Source organism: Prionailurus viverrinus, unplaced genomic scaffold (genome assembly GCF_022837055.1).
Source record: "Prionailurus viverrinus isolate Anna unplaced genomic scaffold, UM_Priviv_1.0 scaffold_40, whole genome shotgun sequence".
NCBI classification, from domain to species: Eukaryota; Metazoa; Chordata; class Mammalia; order Carnivora; family Felidae; genus Prionailurus; species Prionailurus viverrinus.
This window is the reverse complement of record NW_025927608.1, coordinates 665,732-689,893: the sequence shown is the minus strand read 5'-3', so window position 1 is coordinate 689,893 and position 24,162 is coordinate 665,732. Positions and strand designations below refer to the sequence as shown.

General features: G+C 43.9%; 1 protein-coding gene across 3 annotated transcripts in view; it reads left to right on the top strand.

Annotated features, from left to right (window-relative positions):
• The first annotated feature begins 1,041 nt into the window (after positions 1-1,041).
• Positions 1,042-24,162, top strand: part of BTBD1 (BTB domain containing 1) — a 41,659-nt gene continuing 18,538 nt past the window's right edge. For all 3 annotated transcript variants that reach the window (XR_007149620.1, XM_047846683.1, XM_047846684.1), the window contains exons 1-3: positions 1,042-1,550; positions 12,774-12,930; positions 17,548-17,653. Coding sequence is in view for 2 of the 3 variants with exons in the window: in XM_047846683.1 (XP_047702639.1) it covers positions 1,138-1,550; positions 12,774-12,930; positions 17,548-17,653 (676 nt within the window). In the remaining variant the exon portion in view is untranslated. The remainder of the gene's footprint in view (positions 1,551-12,773; positions 12,931-17,547; positions 17,654-24,162) is intronic.

Here is a 24,162-nt window from a genome sequence, read left to right as displayed (position 1 = left end):
TCTCTGCCACCTTCCCAGAGCCCCCTACTTCATTTAATTTTATCATTTCCAGTTTGGCAAAGGGAGTGTTTTTGGCTATACTTTAGCCTTGAACTCAGGTTTGATTGCATTCCATAAGTCTTGATATGCAGCGTCCTCATATTTTCTATTAAATTACGATCATTGCTCGGTAGCAGATAATGTGGTCTCTATTAGTTTTGCTCTGATACATTTGAGAGGTTTTTTTGAGATCTATTTTTTTTTTAGGTTTATTTCTTTATTTTGGGGGGAAGGGGCGGAGAGAGAGACAGAGGGAGAGAGAATCCCAAGCAGGCCCCCCCTGACGTGAAGTCCCACTAAGGGCTTGAGCCTATGAATAGTGAGATTATTACCTGACCCCCAACCAAGAGTCAGAGGTTTAACCAACTGAGCCACCCAGGCACCCCTGGAGATTTAAAATATTGTTAATTTTTAGCAACGGATTGTAACATATTCAAAAAGAATTCCATGAGTCCACAGTGATACTGGAAAAAACAGACAGAAGACAGGACGCATGTGGGCTGCTGGACACAGAAGGGGTCGAAAGCTCCGCTCCCCTCCGGAGTGGTGACTAGGACACTGATGGGGAAAAGGGAGCCCAGGGGAATCCTGTCGTCCCCTCCAACGTGCTCCCTGGGCCTTGTCCCGGGCCTTGCCCCCGTCCCCCACCACGCAGGCAGGAAACTCCAGGAGGGACAGCCTAGGGACCTGCCCCTAGTACACGTGGGAAGCGCCGCGGCTGGTGAGGAGGGGTCCGAGAGAAGGACGGGCCGCGGGCCGGAGGAGGCGCGGGGCATGCAAGCGCGGGGCTCGCACAAGGTGAGCGAGGTGACCATCCAGCAGCGCAGTACGCCGGTCCGCGCGGCCCCGCTCGGGCGGCCGTGCGCGCCCCCGCATCCCCGCGTGGCGGGCACGCGCTCCGGGCCGCTGCGGGCGGGGCGGGGCGGGGCGGGGCGGGGCGAGGGCGAGTGCGGGGGCGGGGCCGGGGAGGCGCCCGGACGCCGGAAGCGCCTTTCCCGGAAGGCACCGAGGCGGCGCCGGCCTCCGGGGGCGGCCTCGGCGATGGCGGCTGGGCGGCGGGAGCTCTCTGCCTAGCCCGAGGAGCCGCGCCGCTGGAGGATGGCCTCTCTCGGGCCGGCCGCTGCGGGCGAGCAGGTCTCTGGAGCCGAGGCGGAGCCGGGCGCCGCGGGGCCTCCGCCTCCTCCTCCGCCGCCGCCGCCGCCGTCCTCTCTGGGGCCCCTGCTCCCCCTGCAGCGGGAGCCACTGTACAACTGGCAGGCGACTAAGGCGTCGCTGAAGGAGCGCTTCGCCTTCCTCTTCAACTCGGAGCTGCTGAGCGATGTGCGCTTCGTGCTGGGCAAGGGCCGCGGCGGCGCGGCCGCCGGGGGCCCGCAGCGCATCCCCGCGCACCGCTTCGTGCTGGCGGCCGGCAGCGCCGTCTTCGACGCCATGTTCAACGGCGGCATGGCCACCACGTCGGCCGAGATCGAGCTGCCCGACGTGGAGCCCGCCGCCTTCCTGGCGCTGCTGAGGTGAGCGGCGGGCGCCCGGTCTGCCCCTGCGCGCGAGCCTCCCCCGCGGCCTCAGTTTCCCCCCCGGTCAGGGACGCGCGGCGGGTCCCCGTCCCCCTGTGCCGGCCGCACGGCCGACCGCCGGTCGTCGGGGTCACGGTCTCAGTCTGCGTCCGCTCAGCGAGCGCTTTTCCCTTCCAGTCCGGCATTGTCACCCGACCTTCGGGACTAGAGAACGGGCGTGGAACGGGTGTGGACCAGGTTGTCTTGATGGCCCGTTTGCAAAGTTTTAGGGGTTTTTTTTTGTTGTTGTTGGGGGAGAGGGGAAGAGGTGAGAAGACTTGGCGGACCGATGGCTTTTTTTTTTTTCCCCTGTTGGTTGGTTTGTTTTAAATTCTGACTCCTTTTTCGTTTGTGTGTGTATTAGTTGTCGGGACCCAGGAAAGGGAATGCCGAAACAAGTAGGTGTGGCTTTACCTGGCTCGGCGTTTCTGCGGACAATGTCACATTTGCTTAAAAACCAAATCCAGCCGCGGGTGTTAAGAGTTTCCTTTTTTTGCCTGTTTCAGTCGATAATACATCGACTTCTGGTTAATTTTGGATGTTAATATTGGATAACGTTAATATTGGATAACGTTATCGTTTGACGTTAATAGCCTTTATTCGCAGAAGTCCAGTGAAGGAGGTGTTGTTTTCCACACTTTTACAAATGGGACCGGGGCCCAGAAAAGTCCAGTGACTGGCGGAGGTAACAGCAAACTCCTAGGGAAGACCATGTGTATTTTATTATATGGAGATGGTTTTAGCTGCCTGACCACAGTGGGTTCTTCGGGAAGGAGCAGAGTCTTGGGTGGTACTGAGGCAAAAAAAAAAAAAAAAGAGGTCAGTGAACGGATAAATAGCCCAGGAAAGGCTCACAGCTCAACCGGGAAGATCAGTGGGAAACTGAGTACAAAGTTAAAACGAGTAGAAAAGAAATAGCAAGATCCCATAAACAAATGGTAAAGGGCAGGATAGATAACTTAGGTAAAGAAAAGATAACAACTCACTGGGTGTTGTATGGAAACCAATTTGACAATAAATTTCATATATTGGGGAAAAAAAAGATAACTAATTGACAAAGAATGTTTAACCTCAGTAATTAAAGAAGTGAAAATTAAACGCGAAGCGAATACTAAATTCCTAGTATTTTAAAGATAATATTAGGGGCGCCTGGGTGGCCCGATCTGTTAAGCTCTGACTTCAGCTCAGGTCATGTTCTCACGTTTGTGAGTTCGAGCCCCGCGTAGGGCTCCATGCTGGGAGCTCAGAGGCTGGAACCTGCTTCGGAATCTGAGTCTCCCCCTCTCTCAAAAATAAATTAAAAAAATATATATATTGGAGAAGCCCTCTGTGACGAAGATGGTAAAACAGTTTGGCACTACAGATTCCCTCCCCCACTCCGAAGTATTGAAGTACTGAAAAATGTGTACAAAAATATTTACAGCTGGATTATTTATAGTAGTATGGAAGTAGTCAGCTGGAGGAAATGGTTAGATAAACAACGTTGGGCGCATTAGATGGAATTAATGCCACTGAGCATGGTACTGATGAAGACTAGGTTATATGAACACGAGAAACGTGTGTAATAAATAGCCCTGAAAACTGCGCACGGTGAATAAAACTGAAAAGTAATAGAACAATCATATACCTAGTGACATGGATGGAAGGAAGCATAACAAATGCTAACCAAAGTTGTATTGGACCGGTAAAATGATAATGCTTTTTTTTCTTCTTTTTTCCTTTGTTTCCCATGTTTTCTGCAATTTAGTTAAATTACAGTCATGAAGAGAGAGAGAAAAATTAGCTGAAAACCTAGGATCTGGGTCATTTTGGATTTTGGTTTGAACTGATGAGAGGATTGTTGTAGCTCGTTTATAAGTATCTTAGAGTGATTTGTTGGTCTACCTCGTTATAATCTCTTTGAGTACTTGTGAAATTCGAGATCCCTTCCTCCCTCTCTAAAATATTGTAATGTTTGGAGGTGGGACCTTGAGAGCCCTTTTAATACTCTCCGACGTACTAATACCAGCTAAATCTGAGAGCCCCTGCTCTAAAAATATTGCCGAGGAGTTTTTTCCTTTAAAAAAATAGAGATCGGTAAATAAGAATGTAGAGGGAAAAATGCTTAGCTCGTATTTTTACTGAAGCCGTTAGTCCTTTCCTATCAACAGAAAATAAGTGAATTAACTGTAAAGTCTTTGACATTTTCCTCTTTTCAGTGTGGTTATGGTATTTGTCCTTCAGATTCCAGTCTTGTTCTTTTTTTTTTTTTTTTCAATGTTTATTCATTTTTGAGAGAGAGAGAGAGACAGAGCATGAGCTGGGGAGGGTCAGAGAGAGAGGGAGACATAGAATCTGAAGCACGTTCCAGGCTCCGAGCTGTCAGCACGGGAGCCCGACATGGGGCTGGAACCCGCGAACCGTGAGATCATGACTTGAGCTGAAGTCAGACGCTTAGCCGACTGAGCCACCCAGGCGCCCTGATTCCAGTCTTGTTCTATTGTGAAATGATACCTGGACTGGAAGGTATTGGCCACCTGTGAAACATAGATGCCGTCCTTGCTTGTTATTGTGTGACAAACAGGTGTCCCATAGTACTTGCTGAGTGGGGACAACAGGTTAGCTTGGCCTATTTTTATTATGTTTACAAATTGAATCAGTTAACATTATAAGAAACTACTTGTTTCGATCTGCCTGACCTTTAAGTGATGTTCTTCAATTGTTCATTTGAGAAATGCTGTGTGCCTCCCTGCACCAGTTGGTGTTTTAGATGTTGGGTGCAGCAGTGAAGAAGAAAAAGCCGCTGCCCTCAAGTGCTTCATAATCTAGTAAGGAGAAACAAAGATGTAATGTCAAGTACTGATAAGTGTGCTGAGGAAAAATGATCAAGCCGTGAGGGAAGGAGCATTCTAAGCAAGGCAGAGCGTTTTCAAGGCCCTAGATTTTTCCTGTTGCGGGAACTGCAAAGGTCAACCGGTGCTGTTTGAACGGAGTGAATAAGGGGGAAAGTGGTGGAAGATGAGGTCAGGAGGATAGGCTGGACAAGGTCGTGCAGGGCTGTATAGCCAGGGAAGGACGTGGGTATGTGCTAGGAGGGAAGCCTTTGGAGAGTTTTCAGTAGGAAGTGATGTGATCTGATTTACATTTTTAAAAACTCATTCTGGCAGTTGTTCGGGGATTAGACTGCAGAGGGAGCAAAATGGGCAGCAGAGAGTTAAACTAAGAGGCTTTTGCAGTAGTCCAGGCAAGACATATGGTGGAGGGTTATACCAGGGTGGTGGGGATAGGTGGGAGAAGTGGTCAGGCTGCAGATACATGATTGATTTTTGAACAATAGGAGTTTAAACTACGTGGGCCCACTTGTACACAGATTTTTTTTTTTTCTTTTATGTTTATTTTTGAGAGAGTGAAACAGAGCACAAGTGGAGGAGGGGCAGAGAGAGAAGGAGACACAGAATTCAAAGCAGGCTTCAGGCTGAGTAAGCGTTCAGCACAGAGCCCTATGCGGGGCTCGAACCCACCAACCGTGAGATCGTGACCTGAGCCGAAGTCAGACACTTAACAGACCGAGCCACCCAGGCGCCCCAGATTTCTTTTTTTTAAACAAGTAAAGTACGGTACTGTAAATGTATTTTCTCTTCTCTTACGGTTTCCTTGATAATATTTTCTTTTCTCCAGCTTCCTCAATTGTAAGAATATAGTTTATAATGCATATACTAAGTATGTGTTAATTGTTTATATGTTATCAGTAAGTTTTCAGGTCAACAGGCTATTAGTAAAGTTTTGGGGGTAGTCAAAAGTTATATGGAGGTTTTTGACTACAGGGAGGGAGGGGAATGGGGAGTGGAGGCCACGCCCCTGATTCCTGTGTTGCTCAAGGGTCAACTGTGTTTTGAAGGTAGAACCAGGAAGATTTCTAAGACGTCCAAGGAGGGCAAGAGTATAGCCACAAATACGAACCCGGAGTTTGGGGAAGAGCTTCTTGGCGAACATAAATCTGAAAGCTAAGAGTGAATGACTGGTCCTTAAACCATGAAACCAAATGAGGTTACGAAGGGAGGGAATGCGGGTTGTGAAGACAGGAATGAAGATGAGCCCGGGAGCCTCCAACCTAGAGAGACGTAGCAGGGGGGAGAGTAAATGAGGCCAAGGGACCGCTGCCAGTGGAGTTCGACTGGAAAGCAAGGAGCGGGATATCTTGAAACTCAGGCTGCAGAAGAAAGCCTTTCGATAAAGAGAGGGTGCTCAGCCACGCTAAATGCTGCTGAGATGTGGGGGAAATGAGGATGTTGAATCGATTATTGGTTTTGACAAAATGGAGGCCGTTGATAACCCTGGCAAGAGTGGTTTTAGCAGCTGGATTAGAACAGGTTGGGGAGAAAATAGGAGGTGAGGAACTGGAGATGCTGCTCTCAACAGCTCTCTCAAGGAGTTGTGTGGCAGAAAGGAACAGAAACGGAGTGGTGACCGGATTCTGTCTTCGGCTGCCCCCGTCCTTTCTGTTAACTCCTGGCGTTAATATACTCCCCCAGCTATGTGGCCAGACTTCCACTCGGTTTTAGAATCCCACTTCCAGCCGCACATTCACAAATGAGTGTCTGGTACCCATGCAGGTGAACATGGAAATGGTAAGAATAGTGTGACATTTAGTGAGTGTTTACCGTGCCACTTACTGTTGCTGAGTACCTTGTGTGCACTTAAATTCCCACAGTCTTTGAGCGGGTACTCTTTATTTTTTTTAGATTTTATTTTTAAGTAATCTCTGCACCCAAAGTGGGTCTCGAACTGACAGCCCCGAGATCGAGAGCCACGTGCTCTGCCGACAGAGCCAGCCAGGCTCCCAGAGCAGACACTCCTATTATTACACTCTTTTATCAGTCAGCTTTTGCCACAGTAATGCTATAACGCACCCTAGGGTGTTGGGGGACTTGAAAAACATTCCTGCCCATGAATATTCTCACTCTGTGGGTCAGTTGGGAAGTGACTTCAGTGGGCTTGGCTCCAAGCTGCGGTTTGGTTCCAGTCTGCCCCACCTGTTTCTCATCCTTTTTGGACCATTCCTGAGGGTTCCACTTCCTCCTCCTAATTTTTTTTTCCTGCATTGCTTCAACCAGACCATGCCTTTAGTCTAAGCTGTCTTCACTTTCTACATTGTTAACAGGGTTATCTCTGTAATGTCCATATAGTCTCATGTAATTCCCCTGAGTCTTTGACTTTTTGCCTGCAGGATGAAGTGTCAGCACCTTAGGGGACACACAAGACCTTTGTGACTTGGTCTCTGTATCTTCCCTTTCCTCTTTCGACTACTCAGTGCCCCGACTCTAATTGCCTCTCATTTCTTATTTTAATGCCTGCCTTCTTTTTTTTTTGTTTTTTATGTTTATTTTTGACACACAGAGAGAGAGTGAGTGGGGGAAGGGAAGAGAGAGAGAGAGAGAGGCACAGAATCTGAAGCAGGCTCCAGGCTCCGAGCTGTCAGCACAGAGCCCGATGCGGTGCTCGAACCCACAAGCAGTGAGATCATGACCTAAGCCGAAGTTGGACGCCCAACTAACTCAGCCACCCAGGCGCCCCTCTTTTTTTTCTTTTTTTAATGTTTATTCACTTATTTTGGGGTGGGAGGGGGAAGTACAAGGGGGAGAGAGAGAGAGAGAGAGGGAGGGAGGGAAGGAGAGAGAGAGAGAAAGAGAGAAAGAGAATCCCAAGCAGGCTCCACACTGTCATCTCGGAGTTCAGCGCAGGGCTCGATCTCATGAACCGTGAGATCATGACGGAGCCGAGATCGAGAGTCGGACACTCAGCCGACTGAGCCTCCCAGGCGCCCCTTTAATGCCTACCTTCTGAGGCCTTTGTACTTCTCAGTCTGTCTGCTAGAAGGTCTTCACAATCACTGCACTTTAGATGGACTTCACATAGGCTTTACCTCTTCTGTAAAACATAATCCCACCCGAAGGCAGAATTGAGCACTGCCTCATCTAATGTCTCTCATAGCAAGTTTAGTATCTATTGCTGTAGAGCAAAACACTCCAGCATTTAGCGGCTTAAGTCTAGTTATATTATCTTTCACAGTTGTGCAGGTTGACTGAGGTCAGCTGTGTGGTTCTGTGACGTCTCCTTTGGGCCCCCCTGCAGTCATAGTCCTCTGGCAGTGGAGCTGGAGTCCCCTGGAGGTGTGAGGCAGAGTCTGGGGTGACTGAGCCTTTCTCCTCCCTGCGTGGCTTCTCCAGCTGATCTTTCCAGCCGGGGATCTCGACTTCTTGGATAGCAGCTCCAGTCTTCTGAGAATACAGAAGCAGGAGCCGCCAGACATCCTCCGAGGGGAGGCCGCGGACGGGACGGTGTCCCTTCTGCCACATTCTGTTGGTTAAAGGGAATCACACAGGGCCAGCCCAGGTTTATTATGGGACAGATCTATATAAGGCCATGGATAATAGAAGGCATGATTGATTCGGGCTATCTTTAGAGATTAGTTATCACACTGTGCCTGATAAATAATTCTGTTGTAATTGTGACGCTACTCTTTAATCATTTCATTACCAAACCGTAAGCTTTCTGCGGGCAGGGCTGTCTTATCCAGGTTTGTATTTCTCAGACCTATCCCAGTGCTTGGTATTATAGTCCCTCAGTAAATGTTTTTGAGTAAAATGAATGAGTCAATGGTGATACAAAGTTTCGTATATGCGATCTTATAATTTTTCTTATTTATAATCAAATAATAAAAATCTTACAATTTTTCTAATTTAAAATCATATTTTCCCCATTGCTTTTAAAAATTTTTGCTTAAATACTGAGTTTTCTCTTTTGGGAAAACCTTTAGTCTTTGGGAGGGCTTTGTCCTTAAAGGTAGTAAATGAGGGCTGAAATGTTCATTTTAAAATAAAAAGAATTGTGGTAATATCATTAATTTGTAATTATATTTTGTAAGGCTTGGCTTATTTTCATATTCTAGCAATTTTAATAATTAAATAGAATGTACGAAAACATGTAAGTAAAATATGAACCAAGATAGTTCCTGGATTTTTATAAATTTTTTTTTTTCAACATTTATTTATTTTTGGGACAGAGAGAGACAGAGCATGAACGGGGGAGGGGCAGAGAGAGAGGGAGACACAGAATCGGAAACAAGCTCCAGGCTCCGAGCTATCAGCCCAGAGCCTGACGCGGGGCTCCAACTCACGGACCGCGAGATCGTGACCTGGCTGAATCGGACGCTTAACCGACTGCGCCACCCAGGCGCCCCAGTTCCTGGATTTTTAAATAGCCTATTTTCTCATTAGAAATGAAAATAATTCCTTTGTTGTGTTACACAGAAGCTTGTATGGAATTGTCTAGTCAGGTAATAGGTAAATATTAAGGGTTAGCCGTGTGCCTACACTGTGTCTGGTATTGTAGGAAAGATGTTGGGGGAAAATACAAGAAGCGTAGAGTTCCTTTTCTTGTTGTTTACATACAACAGAAAGAATTTAGAACGTCTTACCAAAAAACACAAAGATAAATAAAGCCAAGATGAAGCTAACACAAAAATGCATGCTATCGGGAAACTACAGATTTCACCTTAATTGTTTTAGCAGCTAATGCAAAACAAGAAACCTAGCTGGTCAGTTATAATTCATACATAGTATTTGTCAGGTTGAAAACAAACCACCTGCTTAGGGATGCACAGCTCTGTCTGATAATCAGACGAGTGAAAAAATTCCTGGCGAGGTTTCCTCATAAAGAAGGCTTTACTGAAATGAACAGTGTCCTTAATCCGCGTTTTTGGATATAGATGTTTCTTTAAAATATTCCTTGATGTAAGCCGAAGGTGTAATACCAAATTGTAACTTAATAAAAGCAAATTGAACGGGGTGTGTGTGTGTCTCAAATAGAATAGTCTAAAACCGCAATTCTCTCTCGTTCCTGGCGTGTTCTTCCCACCCTCTGGTCATCTTTTAGATCGTCCCTCAAGTAGAAATTTCTCTAGGGGGCTTTTGCAGATGTCAAAGCCCCCACTTGTAGATGCTCACAGAGCCATGTACTTGTGTCCTGAAGTTTGAATCTACTCACATACAGAGGCAAATGGTAATAAAGGCCCCACATTTCAGTTCTTTATTTTGTAACTCTAGTAATTTTTGCCTGAAAAAAAAAATTAAAGCAGATAGACGTAAAGATTCTTCCTACCTTGCCCTTAAAATTAAAACGTCATAGGTTTCTAATTCAAGAGGGGAACTGAGCTTGCAGTCAGCCTTCTATCTCTCTCCCAGTTCAAGTGACTGTAAGAAAATACAAAAGAGAATAAATCCCTTCATGGAAAGAGAGGAAGGGAAATGGATTGGAAGCCAACAGTGTGGAAAAGGGACAGAGCAGTTGAAAGTGTGCTGGTAATGAAAGCAAGCAGATGACTGGAGCCCAGAGTCCAGAGCCTGGGGGCTGCGGGGGTGGGCGCTGCCTTCCCTGGCTCAGCCCCGCGCAGTTCGAGGCCCTCGAGGCCTGGGTGGGTAGTGAGGATGGGGGGAAATGAGAAGGTGAGCTATAACATGGGAGTCAAATTTAAAACTGGCTTACAGACTACATCCTTGGCCAGCTCTTGCAGACTAACTGCCGATGACGACCTCGGGACAGGCTCCTCTTTAGATGAACGGAGCAAACTGCCTGGGACAGCTCAGGGACCCTTAATGGCGTGAGGCGGCCCCTGCCCCAGCTCCTTTCCCACTCCCACGCAAGGTGCCGGTCGGCAAGCCCCCACGTACAGAGCTCTCAGCTGGCCCGTTCATTTGGGGGATGGTTTTAGCTGGAAAACAGGCCCATCTACAGACGCAGAGAAAGCCTGCTACTGGAATTCCAAACTGGAGACAACCAGTGGGCATTTGACATGTGAGGAAAATGAGAACATGAACGACAAAGACCGAAACAGATGATCCTGGAGGAAGTAGATCATTCAGGAAATGAAAAGGAACCTTAAAAACATTGGCTAATAGCATGTTGGAGACTTAACATTTTTGCATCCATAAAACAGACATGATGCTGTGGAGGTGAAAAAGGACAACTAGGAAGCAAGAATTCTTAGAAATGTGAGCATGTGATTGCTGGGAAGAAAAACAGAAGGGCCGGGAGACAACAGCAAGGAGATCTTCTAAAACAGAGGAAAATAGCGGACATAAAATAATGAAGCAACGTAAAAATAAATAGCTAACGTTTGCTGAGGCTAAGTATTTGTCAGGCACTATTTAAAACACTTCACGTATTATAATTTCTACTAATCCTCATGTGCACGTTATGAAGGGGAGACTGTCACTCTCCTCTCTTTTCAGAAGGGAGCACCACTGATGGTAGTTTGTTTAAAGTCACGTGGCTGGCAGGTGGTGGCACAGGCCCAGACCCAAGCCATCTCTTCCTGAGGCCACACAGATAAAACGGCGCTCACCTGGTGGGCATGACAGTCTAGCACTGGAGGCAGACAGTGCAGAAAGGGGGTGTTGATGTTAGACAGCTTTTGTGTTTCCTCGTCTTCTAAATGCAGGTAACAGCACCTGCCTTCCTTGTGGGAGGATTACATGAACTGGCACCTGTCCCATGGCAGGCACTCGACAAATGTTCGTTTTCTCTCTTCCTTTTGTTCATCCCTTTCCCCCTGACTGTAAGTGATTGTGCCTTACTTGGTTTTTAATTCCTTGTGCTCTTCACAAAGTGTGGCACGTAACTTTAAGCTAAATAGTATAAGGGTAATACAGAATGTTGACTTGAGTCTCTAAAAGGAGGTTTTTGGAAAAAATATGTATATTTTTTAGGTTTATTTATTTTGGGGAGAGAAAGAGGAGGGGAGGGGCAGGGAGAGAGAGGGAGAAACAGAATCCCAAGCAGGCTCCGTGCTGTCAGTGCGTAGTCCAATGGGGCTCGAACTCGTGGAGCTGTGAGATCACGACCTGAGCCGAAATCCAGAGTCAGACACTTAACCGACTGAGCCCCCCAGGCGCCCCAGAAAAAAAGAATACGGTATTTTGAAATGGTGTAATCCTGAAACACGGCAGCCTTCACTGTCAAGGTTGAGCTATGGAGGAGGATGAGCACGAGCAGCCTCCACCTGGGATAGTTGTAAGCTCGGTGATGCTATATGAGGGGAGCGCGGTGTTCGGTTGTGGCGAGAGGCTGCGGGGAGGTGAGGGGCTAGCGGTTCGCCTTGGGTGGTGACTACGGACACGGGAATGAAAGGAGAGGGACTGGAAAGCCGGAGGGTAGGGACATGAAATAGAGCCTCCCTTCTTTGCGGCCTCCCGGGGCATAGAAGGTTCTGAAAGATGTTAATAGGTTTTCCTGTTTTAGGACTTGGGGCCCAGGAATATACGTGTAATAAGCATTGTAACGTCTTTAGTATCTCTCAAATGCAGTTGTTCTTAATGCCATACTTCTCCCCTCGACTTTCCTGCATGTGGTTGGGAACTGGACAGTCCGTGCAGGGTCTCTGAGGAGCCACAACAGGGGCCTAGAGTTGATATGTAGAAGCTCCCGGATAGTTCAACCAGAACTGCGCAGGCCTTCACTGAGAATCGTATGCTTTATTCGCAGTTCTGTGCAGCTGATCTATCTGGCGATCTGGCAGTTAGCAGCAGCAAACTGGGAGGAGGCAGTATTGGACTGATAGTGTTTTGAGAGAACATTGGACCTAAATACCCAAAAGCACATAACAGGGGTCATTTAAGATATTATTAAATTGTTTATTCCTCCAAAGCCCCAGTGATCGTCTGTGGGCATTTTGCTAATTTGGAAATAATAATAAAAGGTTAAAAGATGCCCAGAATAACAAGACACCATTATCAGCAAATACATGAATGTTTGACCCCTAGAGTTATGAACCTCAGCTATCTGTAGATTTGTTTAAATGAACGTCCTTTGATGACGGAAAGATAAGTGAACGATTCCTGTCCTGAGCTGCTAAAAGACCTCTGAAAATTTGGCTTAAGAGGGAGGAGTCTGTCTTGTCTGTCTTGATCTTCACTTCAGTTTTGTCTGTAAAATGGAGACACTGCCTTACTGAGGACTGAGTAAGAATAAAATGAGATGATGTACGTGCAAAGGCCCTGTAGCCCTGCAAAGTTGGGTGTAAATTTCAGGTGGTTTTTCAGTGTGCTCATTATCTTTGAAAATATTCCTCAGAGGTTTCACGCTGGTGGATTGCTTCTCTAAAATACTAATGGCCATCTCTGTAATTTCCCATTTGCTTTCCAGATTTCTGTATTCAGATGAAGTTCAAATTGGCCCAGAGACGGTTATGACCACTCTTTATACTGCTAAGAAATATGCAGTCCCAGCCTTGGAAGCACACTGTGTGGAATTTCTCACCAAACATCTTAGGGCAGATAATGCCTTTATGTTACTTACTCAGGTAAGTAAATGTAGCTAAGGTCCGTATCCTCATAACTACATGAGTATTAAGTATTTCCTGGAGAATTCTAGATTAACTTAAAGTATATGTAATTATTTTTATGGTACCATTCAGGGAAGTATATCAGATTCATATGATTTTAGAAAAACAAATTAGAGTCAATACAGTATCATGTAAGAAACTGAGGCTTTATGTAAGCAGGCTACTGTGACTCAAAGTCACACGGATGTTTAGGATTGGAATTGGAATTGGGATCCAGTTTGTTCCTGCTGCGATTGAGCATGTGATAGCATTGGGTTTTCTGGACGTCTTTTGTCTCAATTTTTGTTGGATCTGGAATAAAGATTTTTGTTGGATCTGGACTTTTTAAGTCCAGATGAGTTCCAAGGTTTACTGTCTTTGTACTTAATCTGAAAGCTTGGAGGAATTAGAATTTCAGGTTTATGTCTAATGTTCTTTCTCTGATATTTAAAAGTTTCCACTAAATATAGTATACATGCAGAAAAGTACACATTATCTTAAGCACTCAGTCTGATGAATTTTTACAAACTGAACACATCTGTGGAACTACTAGCCAGTCTATATCATACTATTTAGCATTTGTTAAACGCCTGTAATCTGAGCTTTACTTCAGATATAAATAAACCACTTGTTTTTCTTTTTAGACCAAGTTATAATACCCTTGTATGAATTGTTTAAAAAGTTCCAAGCCAGCCTATACCGTGTGCTAAGGGTTGAATTGTTTCTCCAAAATTTATGTGTTGAAATCCCAGTTCCCAGAACCTCAGAATGTGATCTTATTTGGAGATAGGGTCTTTACAGAGGTAAGCAAGTTAAAATGAGGAGAAAACAATTGTAAGCTGATAATATATAATCCTGTTGACTATTAGTAATGGAACCGGTCACAGATGTCCCCTAGTTCACCTCTTTCATTTTCCAACTGGAAAACTCAAACCTGGGCCAATGGACTACCTGCCCAAAGGCTCCCAGCAGGCTGGCTGGGGCCGGGGCCCAGAGCTCGGGTTGCCCGGCTCTGCGTCTGTTCTGTCATATGGAAGTTGTATGATGGCACCTTTTGTTGCTGTTGTTTGTTCAGTCATCTGTCAACAAATATTTGAGGTTAGGGAAGAAAGAGCACACCGATTCCACTTCGTGGACACAATCGCCGAACTCCATTCTGGACATGGTGCGCCAGACACTAAGCTAGTCACTTTGCGTGTATTATCACAGTTAGCCCGCACTGCAGCTCTGTGGTGCTATTTACTGTTGTCCCCATTTTAAAGCTGAAGCAATGGAAGTGTAAAGGGGTAAATATCTTACTTCACGTTAGACAGCAGGTGCTAAACCTAAGATCCCAACCTTCAACCAGTCGTTCTTAAGGTGTGGTGATACTGATAGTAAGGATGATAGCAGAATGTCTGTGGTGATTGTGTGTCAGGACTTTGTCTGCATTAGTTCATTTAATCTTCTACAGTAACTTTGGGAGGGGTAGGTGTTCTAGGTGTTCTAGGTTTTCTTACTGTCCCCACTTAACAGGTAAGGAGACAGAGGCAGAAATATGAGTCAATTTGACCAAGGTCATAGAACTGTTAAGCAGCATATCCTTGCATTTCCCCCTCTTTTGAGTGTGTGATGAAAATCTATTATGGAAGTTGATATTCCTAAGATTCTTTACCGTCCAAGGGTTTTAAGGTATGTGGAGGGGATCACTTAATTACTTTAATTTTAAAAGCTTATGGAAAAATTCAGAAACCAATGAATTAAACTCTGACAATTAAAATACAGTTTCTAGTTCCGCAGGCCCAAGGTGAGACCTAAGAGTCTGCATTTCTCATGAGCTTTCAGATGATGCCAGTGCTTCTGGACCACACTTTGAGTAGTAAGGGTTAACAGCTGTCACTACGAGAAAGAAAAGGAGCTTTTCAGCGTGTGGTTGGTCTGAGAACCCAATTTTACTGCACATTTTTCACTGGTGGGGTCATGTGAATTAGCCCACGAATTGTCATGTGAAGTTCTTCTTCCTGCCAAGTGAGTCATTTGCACTGAGCATGTCAATTACTTGAGAGGACCTTTGCCAGCTTCACGCTGAAACAGGAGGCCAGTGTGCTGTACCAGCATGAGTGAGACCGGGAAGAGACGCTTGTTAGGAAGTGATATTTTTTCCAGAGATGATGCCAGACTCAAACTAAATTTTGACAAGGATGTATTTTACTCTGAGGAGCAACAATAGATTCCCTAGGAAACTTGATACTGCCTGTGTAACTGAAGAGTCACTGAAATATTGCTGTTCTGAATAAAATAATTTTTATGAAAATTGTTTTTCTTAGAGTGAAAGATCAATTTTTGCATGAACACTGGAAATATAGTTGGGTTGGCCAGTTAAAATATCTGCCAGTTAAAATGTCTAGAATTTCATTTGATAAAAATGTGTTTTTCATATTTTAAAAATTCATTAGACTGTGATCCTAGACCGGATCCTATTCTAGGAGGAAAAGTGTTATAAAAAATTGGGTCAGTTGGCAAAACTGAAATACAGTAGATGAGATAAAAATATTGTATGGTTATTTATCAAAGTTAATTACTATGGTTATATAAGAAATATTCAAGTATTTAAGGGTAAGGGCTGTGGTGCTGTAATTTATTCTTGAATAGTTCACCTCAAATACACACACACTCACTATACATTGTCTGTTTTCTTATACATTATTTTCCCACTTATATATACATATATATGCATACATATATGGGTATATATTGTGTATAGAGAGCACAAATGATAGAGGTGAAATATTAGATAAATAACATTTAGATAGGTAAATCTGGGTAATGGGTATATGGGTATTCTTTTTACTTGCATCTTTTCTGCAAATTTGAAATTATTTCTAAATTAAAAACATTTTAAGGGAAAATAACAAGGAATAGAGTTAATTTTATTTTACTAAATACAGATTTTATATTATTTTTTTGGAAAATTTTGACTAAGCGAATTAATGTAAGCCCAATATATAATCTAAGAAGAACATTAAAAACAATTTTTTTTAAGTTTATTTGTTTATTTTGGGAAAGAGAGAGAGAGAGTGGGGAAGGGACAGAGAGAGAGAGAGAGAGAGAGAGAGAGAGAGAGAGAGAATCCCAAGCAGGCTCTGCACTGTCAGTGTGGAGCCCAACACGGGGCTCGAACCCATGAACTACGAGATGACGACCGGTGCCAAAATCAAGAATCAGATGCTTAACTGACTGAGCCACCCAAGGGCCTCAAGAAGAGCATTTTCAGACATGTTTGAGTATTGCATAATTTTAAGAAATGTTCTACTGACTTAAAAATATATGCGTATTTTATACATGTAAGTACAGTTACATATCATCTGTAATGTGTGTATCTATTTTAAATTCATTCCAGTGTGTTTATTGCTGTCTTTTCTCCCCCATAAAACACAAGATGACTCTTTAGTTTAGGGATGTTTGTTAACGTAATAGGTCAGTAGCACCTGAGTTATTGAATCCTTTGAAAATGAATTTTACTTTACAAATAAGAGTCATCAGCCGTGCCAGATAATGGTTAATTAATTGCATTATTGCCAGCATGAGTACCTGTGTGCGTCTCGTGTTTGTCCATACTGTTAAATGTAAATGGACCTGATACTAGGCCAGAATGAAAGCTTGGTCCCTGGCACACCTATCATCACATCTGTTTTCAGTGTTACAGTTTTTTAAGTCTCATTTGAGTTTGGATCCTCCCACCCCTTCCCCGATGCCTGGCTTTTAAACTTGGGTTTTTGTTTTTTTTTTTTTTTTTAATTATAATACGCATCCTGATTAATCACGTATTATAAGCTTGGCTTCTGAATTCTTAAAGCCGAGATTAGCTTTATTGGAATCATACAGTATTTATTTTTTTGCTCAGTTTATACTATGGCTTCTTTTGTTTGTCATTGTGTTTGTGGGTTTCACTCATATTATTGTATGTAGTTGTAGATCATCCTCACTGTCGTATAAGATTGTCGTGTGTCTATTATTTGCTTTTCAGTTGTTGGCCTGCTGTCTGCTTAGGTTCCCAGAGCTTTCGTGCTCTGAAATTCCTGTACTTCGTTCTCTCCCCACATCAAGACAGAAAATGGAAGAAAATAAATCTGATCTGTTTGTACTGTATGCTTGACAATTGATATAACTTAGTGACAGTATCCTATAACTCGGATTTAATAATGACTCTGCAGCATGACTAGCCAGATCATATTAGGCAAGTCAGCACACCTTTCTAAGCCTGTTTCCACATCTGGAAAATGGGATAATCATGTCTGCCTTATCTAACCTAGAGCGTTTGTTAAGGATCAAAGTAAGTAATGTATAAGAAACCAGGCAGTGTGTGTATATGAGCAGATGGAAAGGAAAATAACAGGTCATCAGTGTGCATTTGTTATCTAAGCAGAGCATTTGTGCTCTTAGCTTTTCATTTCTGATTGTGGAAGGGAAACTTTAAGAATATATACACGTTATAATGGTATTTTAAGTTAGTGTTTTTACATAATTACCAATTGTAACTACAGCATTAACTGAATACGTACTGTCTAAAAGTAAGATAACTATGAGAGTAAAATAACTGTCTCTCTGTATGTTTAGGCCCGATTATTTGATGAACCTCAGCTGGCTAGTCTCTGCCTGGACACGATAGACAAAAGCACGATGGATGCAATAAGTGCAGAGGGCTTTACTGATATCGATATAGGTGAGTCCTCCAGGATTCCAACTGTGCCGTTTATTTAATTTGCTTTTGTAATGTTTATTTTTGAGAGAGAGCGAGCTAGCAGGGGAGAGGAGAGAGAGCTGGGGACAGAGGATCTGAAGCAGACAGCCCGATGTGGGGCTCGAACTTGCAAACCGTGAGATCATGACCTGAGCTGAAGGCATATGTTCAACCGACCGAGCCCCCCAGGTGCCCCCAGATCATACGGTTTAAATACAGTAACACCTTAACAGTCACCCTTTCTGGTGAACGGGCTGTTTTTAAAATAGTGGTTTTTCCAAATTAAATAAGTCTACATTTAAAAATTTTTGCTTTCTTTATTTTGGTGATAAATTCTACGTTATCACCTTTTACAAAATGTCAAATCAAATAAATATTCACTGGGGTGCCTGTGTGGCTGGCTCAGTGGTTGAATGGGACTGTGTGTTGTTGGTGCAGAGCCCACTTCTGATCCTCTGTCCCCCTCTCTCTCTGACCCTTCCCCCCTCAACAAAAATAAACATTCAAAAATAAATAAATAAATATTCACCGAATGCACCATGTGCACAGCATTATAGTAGGATCATTTCAGAAAAACAAAGAAGAGGGGCACCTGGGTGGCTCAGTCAGTTGAGCATCTGACTCTTGATTTCAGCTCAGGTCATGCTCTCACGGTTTGTGGTTCAAGCCCCACATTGGGCTCCACACTGTCGGTGGAGCCTGCTTGGGATCCTCTCTTTCCCTCTCTCTGCCCCCCCCCCCCCAGCTCCCCGCCCAATCAGTCAGTCAATCAATCAGTAAACGAACGTTGTTTTAAATGTTTATTTATTTTTGAGAGGGAGAGAGAGTACAAGTGGGGGAGGGCAGAGAGAGAGGGAGACAACAGAATCCGAAACAGGCTCCAGGCTCTGAGCTGTCAGCACAGAGCCCATTGCGGGGCTTGAACTCACCAACTGTAAGCTGAAATTGGACACTTAACCGACCAAGCCACCCAAGAGCCCCAACCAACAAGCATTTTTAAAAATTATTTTAAAAAAATACGAAGAGGAGTAAGATGTGATTTTTCTTAAGGAAACTATGATCTAATTGGAGAATCAAGGAACAAGCATGTAAAAATTAAGATTTAATAGAAAAATCTGGATAACATACAGTAACATGTGATTTTTACCTTTTCTAAGCTACACATATAGAAAGTAATTACTCTTCAAATCCAAAATATGGAGGGATTACCTCAAATTGAGTAGTGTTATGAAAGTCTTGACAGGAGATTCTGCCATGGGCCCTAAAGAATGGGTAGTATTTGGGGAGTGAAGAGAGGGCGACATTCGAAGCAGGTGGAGCCCCATGAGGAAGTGTGTGTGAGATCGAGGCAGGGTAAACCAGGTTGTACATTAAATACATTTGGTGTATCCTGTTATAACCACATCCCATCTGATGAGGCTGGGGAGTCTGAATGTTGTTATTGCAGGAGAGGAGACAGCTAATCTAGGCCTATGGCTTTAAATATTCTCTTCATCATGATGAACATAAAATATATATTAGTTATCTGTTGTGTATTATTATGTTATTATCTGTCTTGCCAGTAGACAGGAAAAAGTATGGGCAGGGAAAACACCCACATTTTAAAAGCTTTGGCCTCGGTATGGCACCCTCATTTTGGGTCTTACTTCATTGTCTAGGATTCGGTAACATTATCCCACTTAAATTTAGGAAGCTAGGAGATACAAGTCACATCTCAAGAAGAAGAGAAAACAGATGTTTTGTAAACAGCCAGTACTCACTGCCTGTCTCTGTCTGTACCTGACCTTGTCTTCTCTCACTCTCCCCATTATTCACTGTGTTTCATAAACACTAGCCAGGGTTATTTCTATTTTAAGCCTTTGTGTTTACTGTTCCCACGAATTGGAATCCTTTTGCCTTGAATCTGTATGTGGCTTCCTCCTTTTAATCATTCTGATACCAAGTTAGATGAGACCTGAGAGAGGCTGTCCCAGACCGTAGTCAAAGTAGATACCATGTTCCCCTAAACAATCCTTTTCTGTTACTCTGATTTATTTTACTCACAGTAGGTTTCACTATCTGAAATTCTTAAGTAGGTATTTTTGTTTGTGTCTGTGTATTTGTCTGTGTATGTTTCTGATGGTTATCTACCTTCCCCAGCTAGATTGTAAGCTTTTTTTTTCTTTTAAGATTTTATTTCTCAGTAATCTCTACACCCAGCATGGGGCTTGAATTTAAAACCCCGAGATCAAGAATCACGTGCTTTACCAACTGAACCAGCCAGGCACCCTGATTGTAAACTCTTTGAAGGCAGGGACTTTGTTGGGTTACCACTGTATTTGTAACACTAAAGACAGTAGAACATAGTACCTGTTCAGTTAGTATTTGTTGACCAACTGGACTGTGTCTAGAATGTTTCCTTTCCTTCCCACCTTGGCTAGTTCTCACTCATCCTTTTTTTTTTTTTTTTTTTTTCATGTTTATTTATTTTGAGAGAGAGAGAGACAGAGCATGAGCAGGGGAGGGACCGAGAGACAGGAAGAGAGAGAATCCTAAGCAGGCTCCGCGTTGTCAGTGTAGAGCCGAATGGGGCTCGAACTCACTAACTGTGAGATTATGACCTGAGCTGAAATCAAGAGCCGGACACTTAACCAATTGAGCCACCCAGGTGCCCCTACTTCTCACTCATTTTTAATGTCTTGGCTAAAATTATACTTCTGCAGTGACTTCTTTCTTAAGAATTGACACCCTGCCCTCCTCCATGACATTTAGTGTATTCTGTTATAACCACATTCCATTGTGAGTTTGTCTGTCTATTGCACTGTACCTCGGGAAGGATGTACAATCATCTTGCATTAATTATCCTGAAGGGCAGGGGCTAGATTGGGTCCTCCCCACTATACATAATATCCACTGACTGGATGTTTGAGAGCCCCAGGCACTGCCCACATTGCTGGGACACATTGCTTAATGCTAATTTTCTTCCCCTAGGGGGTTGTCACTCCATTTGTAATTCAGTTTATGTTTGAAATAGCATTGCTTGCATCTGAGCGACTTGTCCTGGAAGTTGTTTTGTAAATAGCTCCTATGTTAGGCGTGCCATTGGAGCCTGGGGGTCTTGAAGTAGGTGCCTTGTGCAGTGTAAATACTCGAAATATTTGTTGATTTGATTTGATTCACCATTGCTTATATTAAAATCTAGTCTTGCATTACGTGTACAAAACATAATCTTAGCTGTTTTTATGATCTTTACTGGGCTCTCAGCTGTAATTTCTTACTGTAACATATCTGCCAATAGAAGACCTGTGTGTTTCCACACCATAGTCCAGTTTGCTTCAAGTGTACTTGTTAAAAATTGGGATGAAAGAGAAGTCTAGGAGCTGAGAGAAAGAAGGTTGGGCCATGCTTCAGGAGCTTTTTTTTTTTTTTTTTTTTTAAATGTGTGTTTGTTTGCTTATTTAAAGAGAGAGCTCACAGTAGGGTCAGAGAGAGGGAGAGAGAATCCCAAGCAGGTTCCACATTGTTAGCACAGAGCCTGACGCAGGGCTTGAGCTCACAAACCATGAGATCATGACCTGAACTGAAATCAAGAGTCAGATGCTCAACTGACTGAGCCACCCAGAACACCCCAGGAGCTCTTTTTATAGTTTTAGATTCTAGAGAAGCTTTTTCTCCTCTGGGATTTGAATATACGTTCTGGAGGGATGTGCTTCCTCCAGAGAGATGCTGTTTCTCTCTTAGAGCTTTTTGCTAAAGGAAGAAGGTACTGTGTCACATTGATAGAAAAAAGCAAATTTACATTATGCCAAGGCCAGTATAATGTGTTTTTTCCCCTGCTGATATGTTAAGGTTCTTTGTTTATCTTTACTGAAGTTTATTAGCATACAAAGTAGAGATATGTGGATCCAAAGTTGTCTGTTTTCCCACTGAATGATTAATTTTGGTCAGTGTATATTCCTAATCCTACAGAATATTGAGGTATATTGGTTTACATTCATTTACCTGTGGAAAAGCTTTATGGAACCGTACTCTGTATTCATCTGCTCAGCTACCAGAGAAGGAAAAACTTGATTTAAAAAAAAAATTACGTATAACCTACTCATTTTTAACACAATGTTGAGCCCCTGTGCTGACACCTGCTCGAATGATAGCTGTGGTTCAATACTGACCAAATGTTTGGATGTAGTATGAATGTGTAGACCATTACGGAATCGAATTTTTTTTTTAGTAAGTTTTTCTTAGATGTGTATTACTGGGTAATTTAAGCATAGTGAATGTATGTAAGTACGGCATCCTCATCTTTATTTGAATCCTGTGATTATTAAGTGTTGTTATTATGAGTATCAGTTATTGCATTAGCGAAGCCCTCAGGCCTCTGATGTGTTTTTTGTTTGTCTTGGGTTTTCAGTCTTCCTCTTCAGAAAGACTCTTTGGACTGTGATGCTTTTCAAGCACTTCCATCTACTTGTCACACATTCCCTCTCTCCTCTGTCTCTGTTTGGGTGCAGCCTGTCGTTTTGTTCTGGTCTGTTGGCCTCTATGGCCCGTGTCTGGACTTCCTGCTTTTGGTCTACTATAGAAAAGCTGAGCAGATTCGAGTTTTGCCTCTGGTTCAAGGAGAAAGGTTCTGAGTGAGGGCCTGAGTTCTGGGCAGGACGTTTATGCTTGGACGTCAGATAGGGATTTCACACTTCACATGTCCCAAACGAAACTCCAGATCCCCCTCTCGCCAGCCCCCAAGGCCGCCTCTGTAGGCTTTCCCATCTCAGTTGATGCCACTGTTGTCTGTCCGTTGCTTAGACTATAAACCCGGGAATTACCCTTGACTCCTATCACCCCCAGTATTCAGTCTGTTAGGACATCACACTGAGTCCTCCTTCAGAGTATATCCTGAATCTGATGGTTTCTCATCACTTCCTCCTGGTCCAGGCCGTCATCACCTCTGATGTGGATCAGAGCAGGAGCCTTCTAACTGATCTCATTCCCACTCTGACCTCCACTAGAGTCTCCTCTCAACATGGCTGCCAGCGTGATCCTTCTAGAACATAAAATGTCACAGCTCAGAATCCTCCAGGGGTTCGTTCTCCTTTGTACTCAGAGTAAAAGCCAGGTGATTGACAGGGTACTATAAGATTGTACCCCATTTCCCTCCATTTCTGGCCTCCTCGCCTACCACTTTTCCCTCTTGCCCACTGCAGTCTAGCCACACTGGCCTCCTGGCTTGGTCCTCACACATGCCAGGCACACTTTGATGGGAGAGCCATCACACTGGACATCCCGAACACTTCTGGCTAGGTCTCTGGCTGACTCCCCCATACCCCCCGTCAAGTCTTGGCTCAGACGAGCTGCCCAAGCCGTCCTGGTTTGTTTGTTTGTTTATTTATTTATTTATTTATTTATTTATTTATTTATTTAAAAACAATTTTTTTTTTTTAATGTTTATTTTTGAGAGGGACAGAGACAGAATGCAAGTGGGTTGGGGCAGAGAGAGAGGGAGACACAGAAGCAGAAGCAGGCTCCAGGCTCTGAGCTGTCAGCACAGATCCCGACGTGGGGCTCGAACTCATGAGCCGTGAGATCATGACCTGAGCCGAAGTTGGATGCTCAACCGACTGAGCCATCCAAGTGCCCCAAAGCCATCCTGTTTTAAACTGCACTAGGGATTCCTCTCACCCTACGGTCTGTCCTACACTGAGCATCTAACTTGTTAAATCTATTTATGTTTAATGTTAACCCCCACTAGAATGTAAGCTCCATAAAGGCAAGGGATTTATTTTTAACTTTTTATTCAGTGATGTATCCTTAGCGTCTAGAACAGTGCCTGACACACAGTGAGTGCTTAATAAGGAATATTTGGGGAACAAATGAATGGTTACCTGTAGTCTTTATAGATTTATGTATGTCACTAATTTGAAGCCCTTTTCTCAGACTTACAATTAATCTTACTCTGGGTATTTGAGTTTGCTTAATAAATGGCACAAATATACAAGGAGATACTGTACCTAAGCTTGCACGTATGGTAAAGAAAAAGTTGAATATTAACTTCATAGCAATTATTTAAACTCTTTTTTTTTTAATAAAATTTTTAACGTTTATTTTTGAGAGGAAGTGAGAGCACATGAGCGAGGGAGGGCCAAAGAGAGAGGGAGACACAGAATCTGAAGCAGGCTCCAGGCTCTGAGCTGTCAACATAGAGCACAACGTGGGGCTTGAACTCACGAACTGTGAGATCATGACCTGAGCTGAGGTCGGATGCTTACCTGACTGAGCCACCCAGACGTCCCCTAAACTCTGTTTTGTTTTGTTTTTTAATGTTTATTTTGAGAGAGAGAGAGAGAGAGAAAGACAAGTACGTGAGCAGGGGAGAGGCAGAGGGAGGGAAAAAGAGAGAATCCCAAGCAGGCTCTGTGCTGTCAGTGCAGAGCCCGACATGGGACTTGATCTCATGAACCGTGAGTTCATGACCTGAGCCGATATCAAGAGTCGGAAGCTTAACCAAATGAGCCACCCAG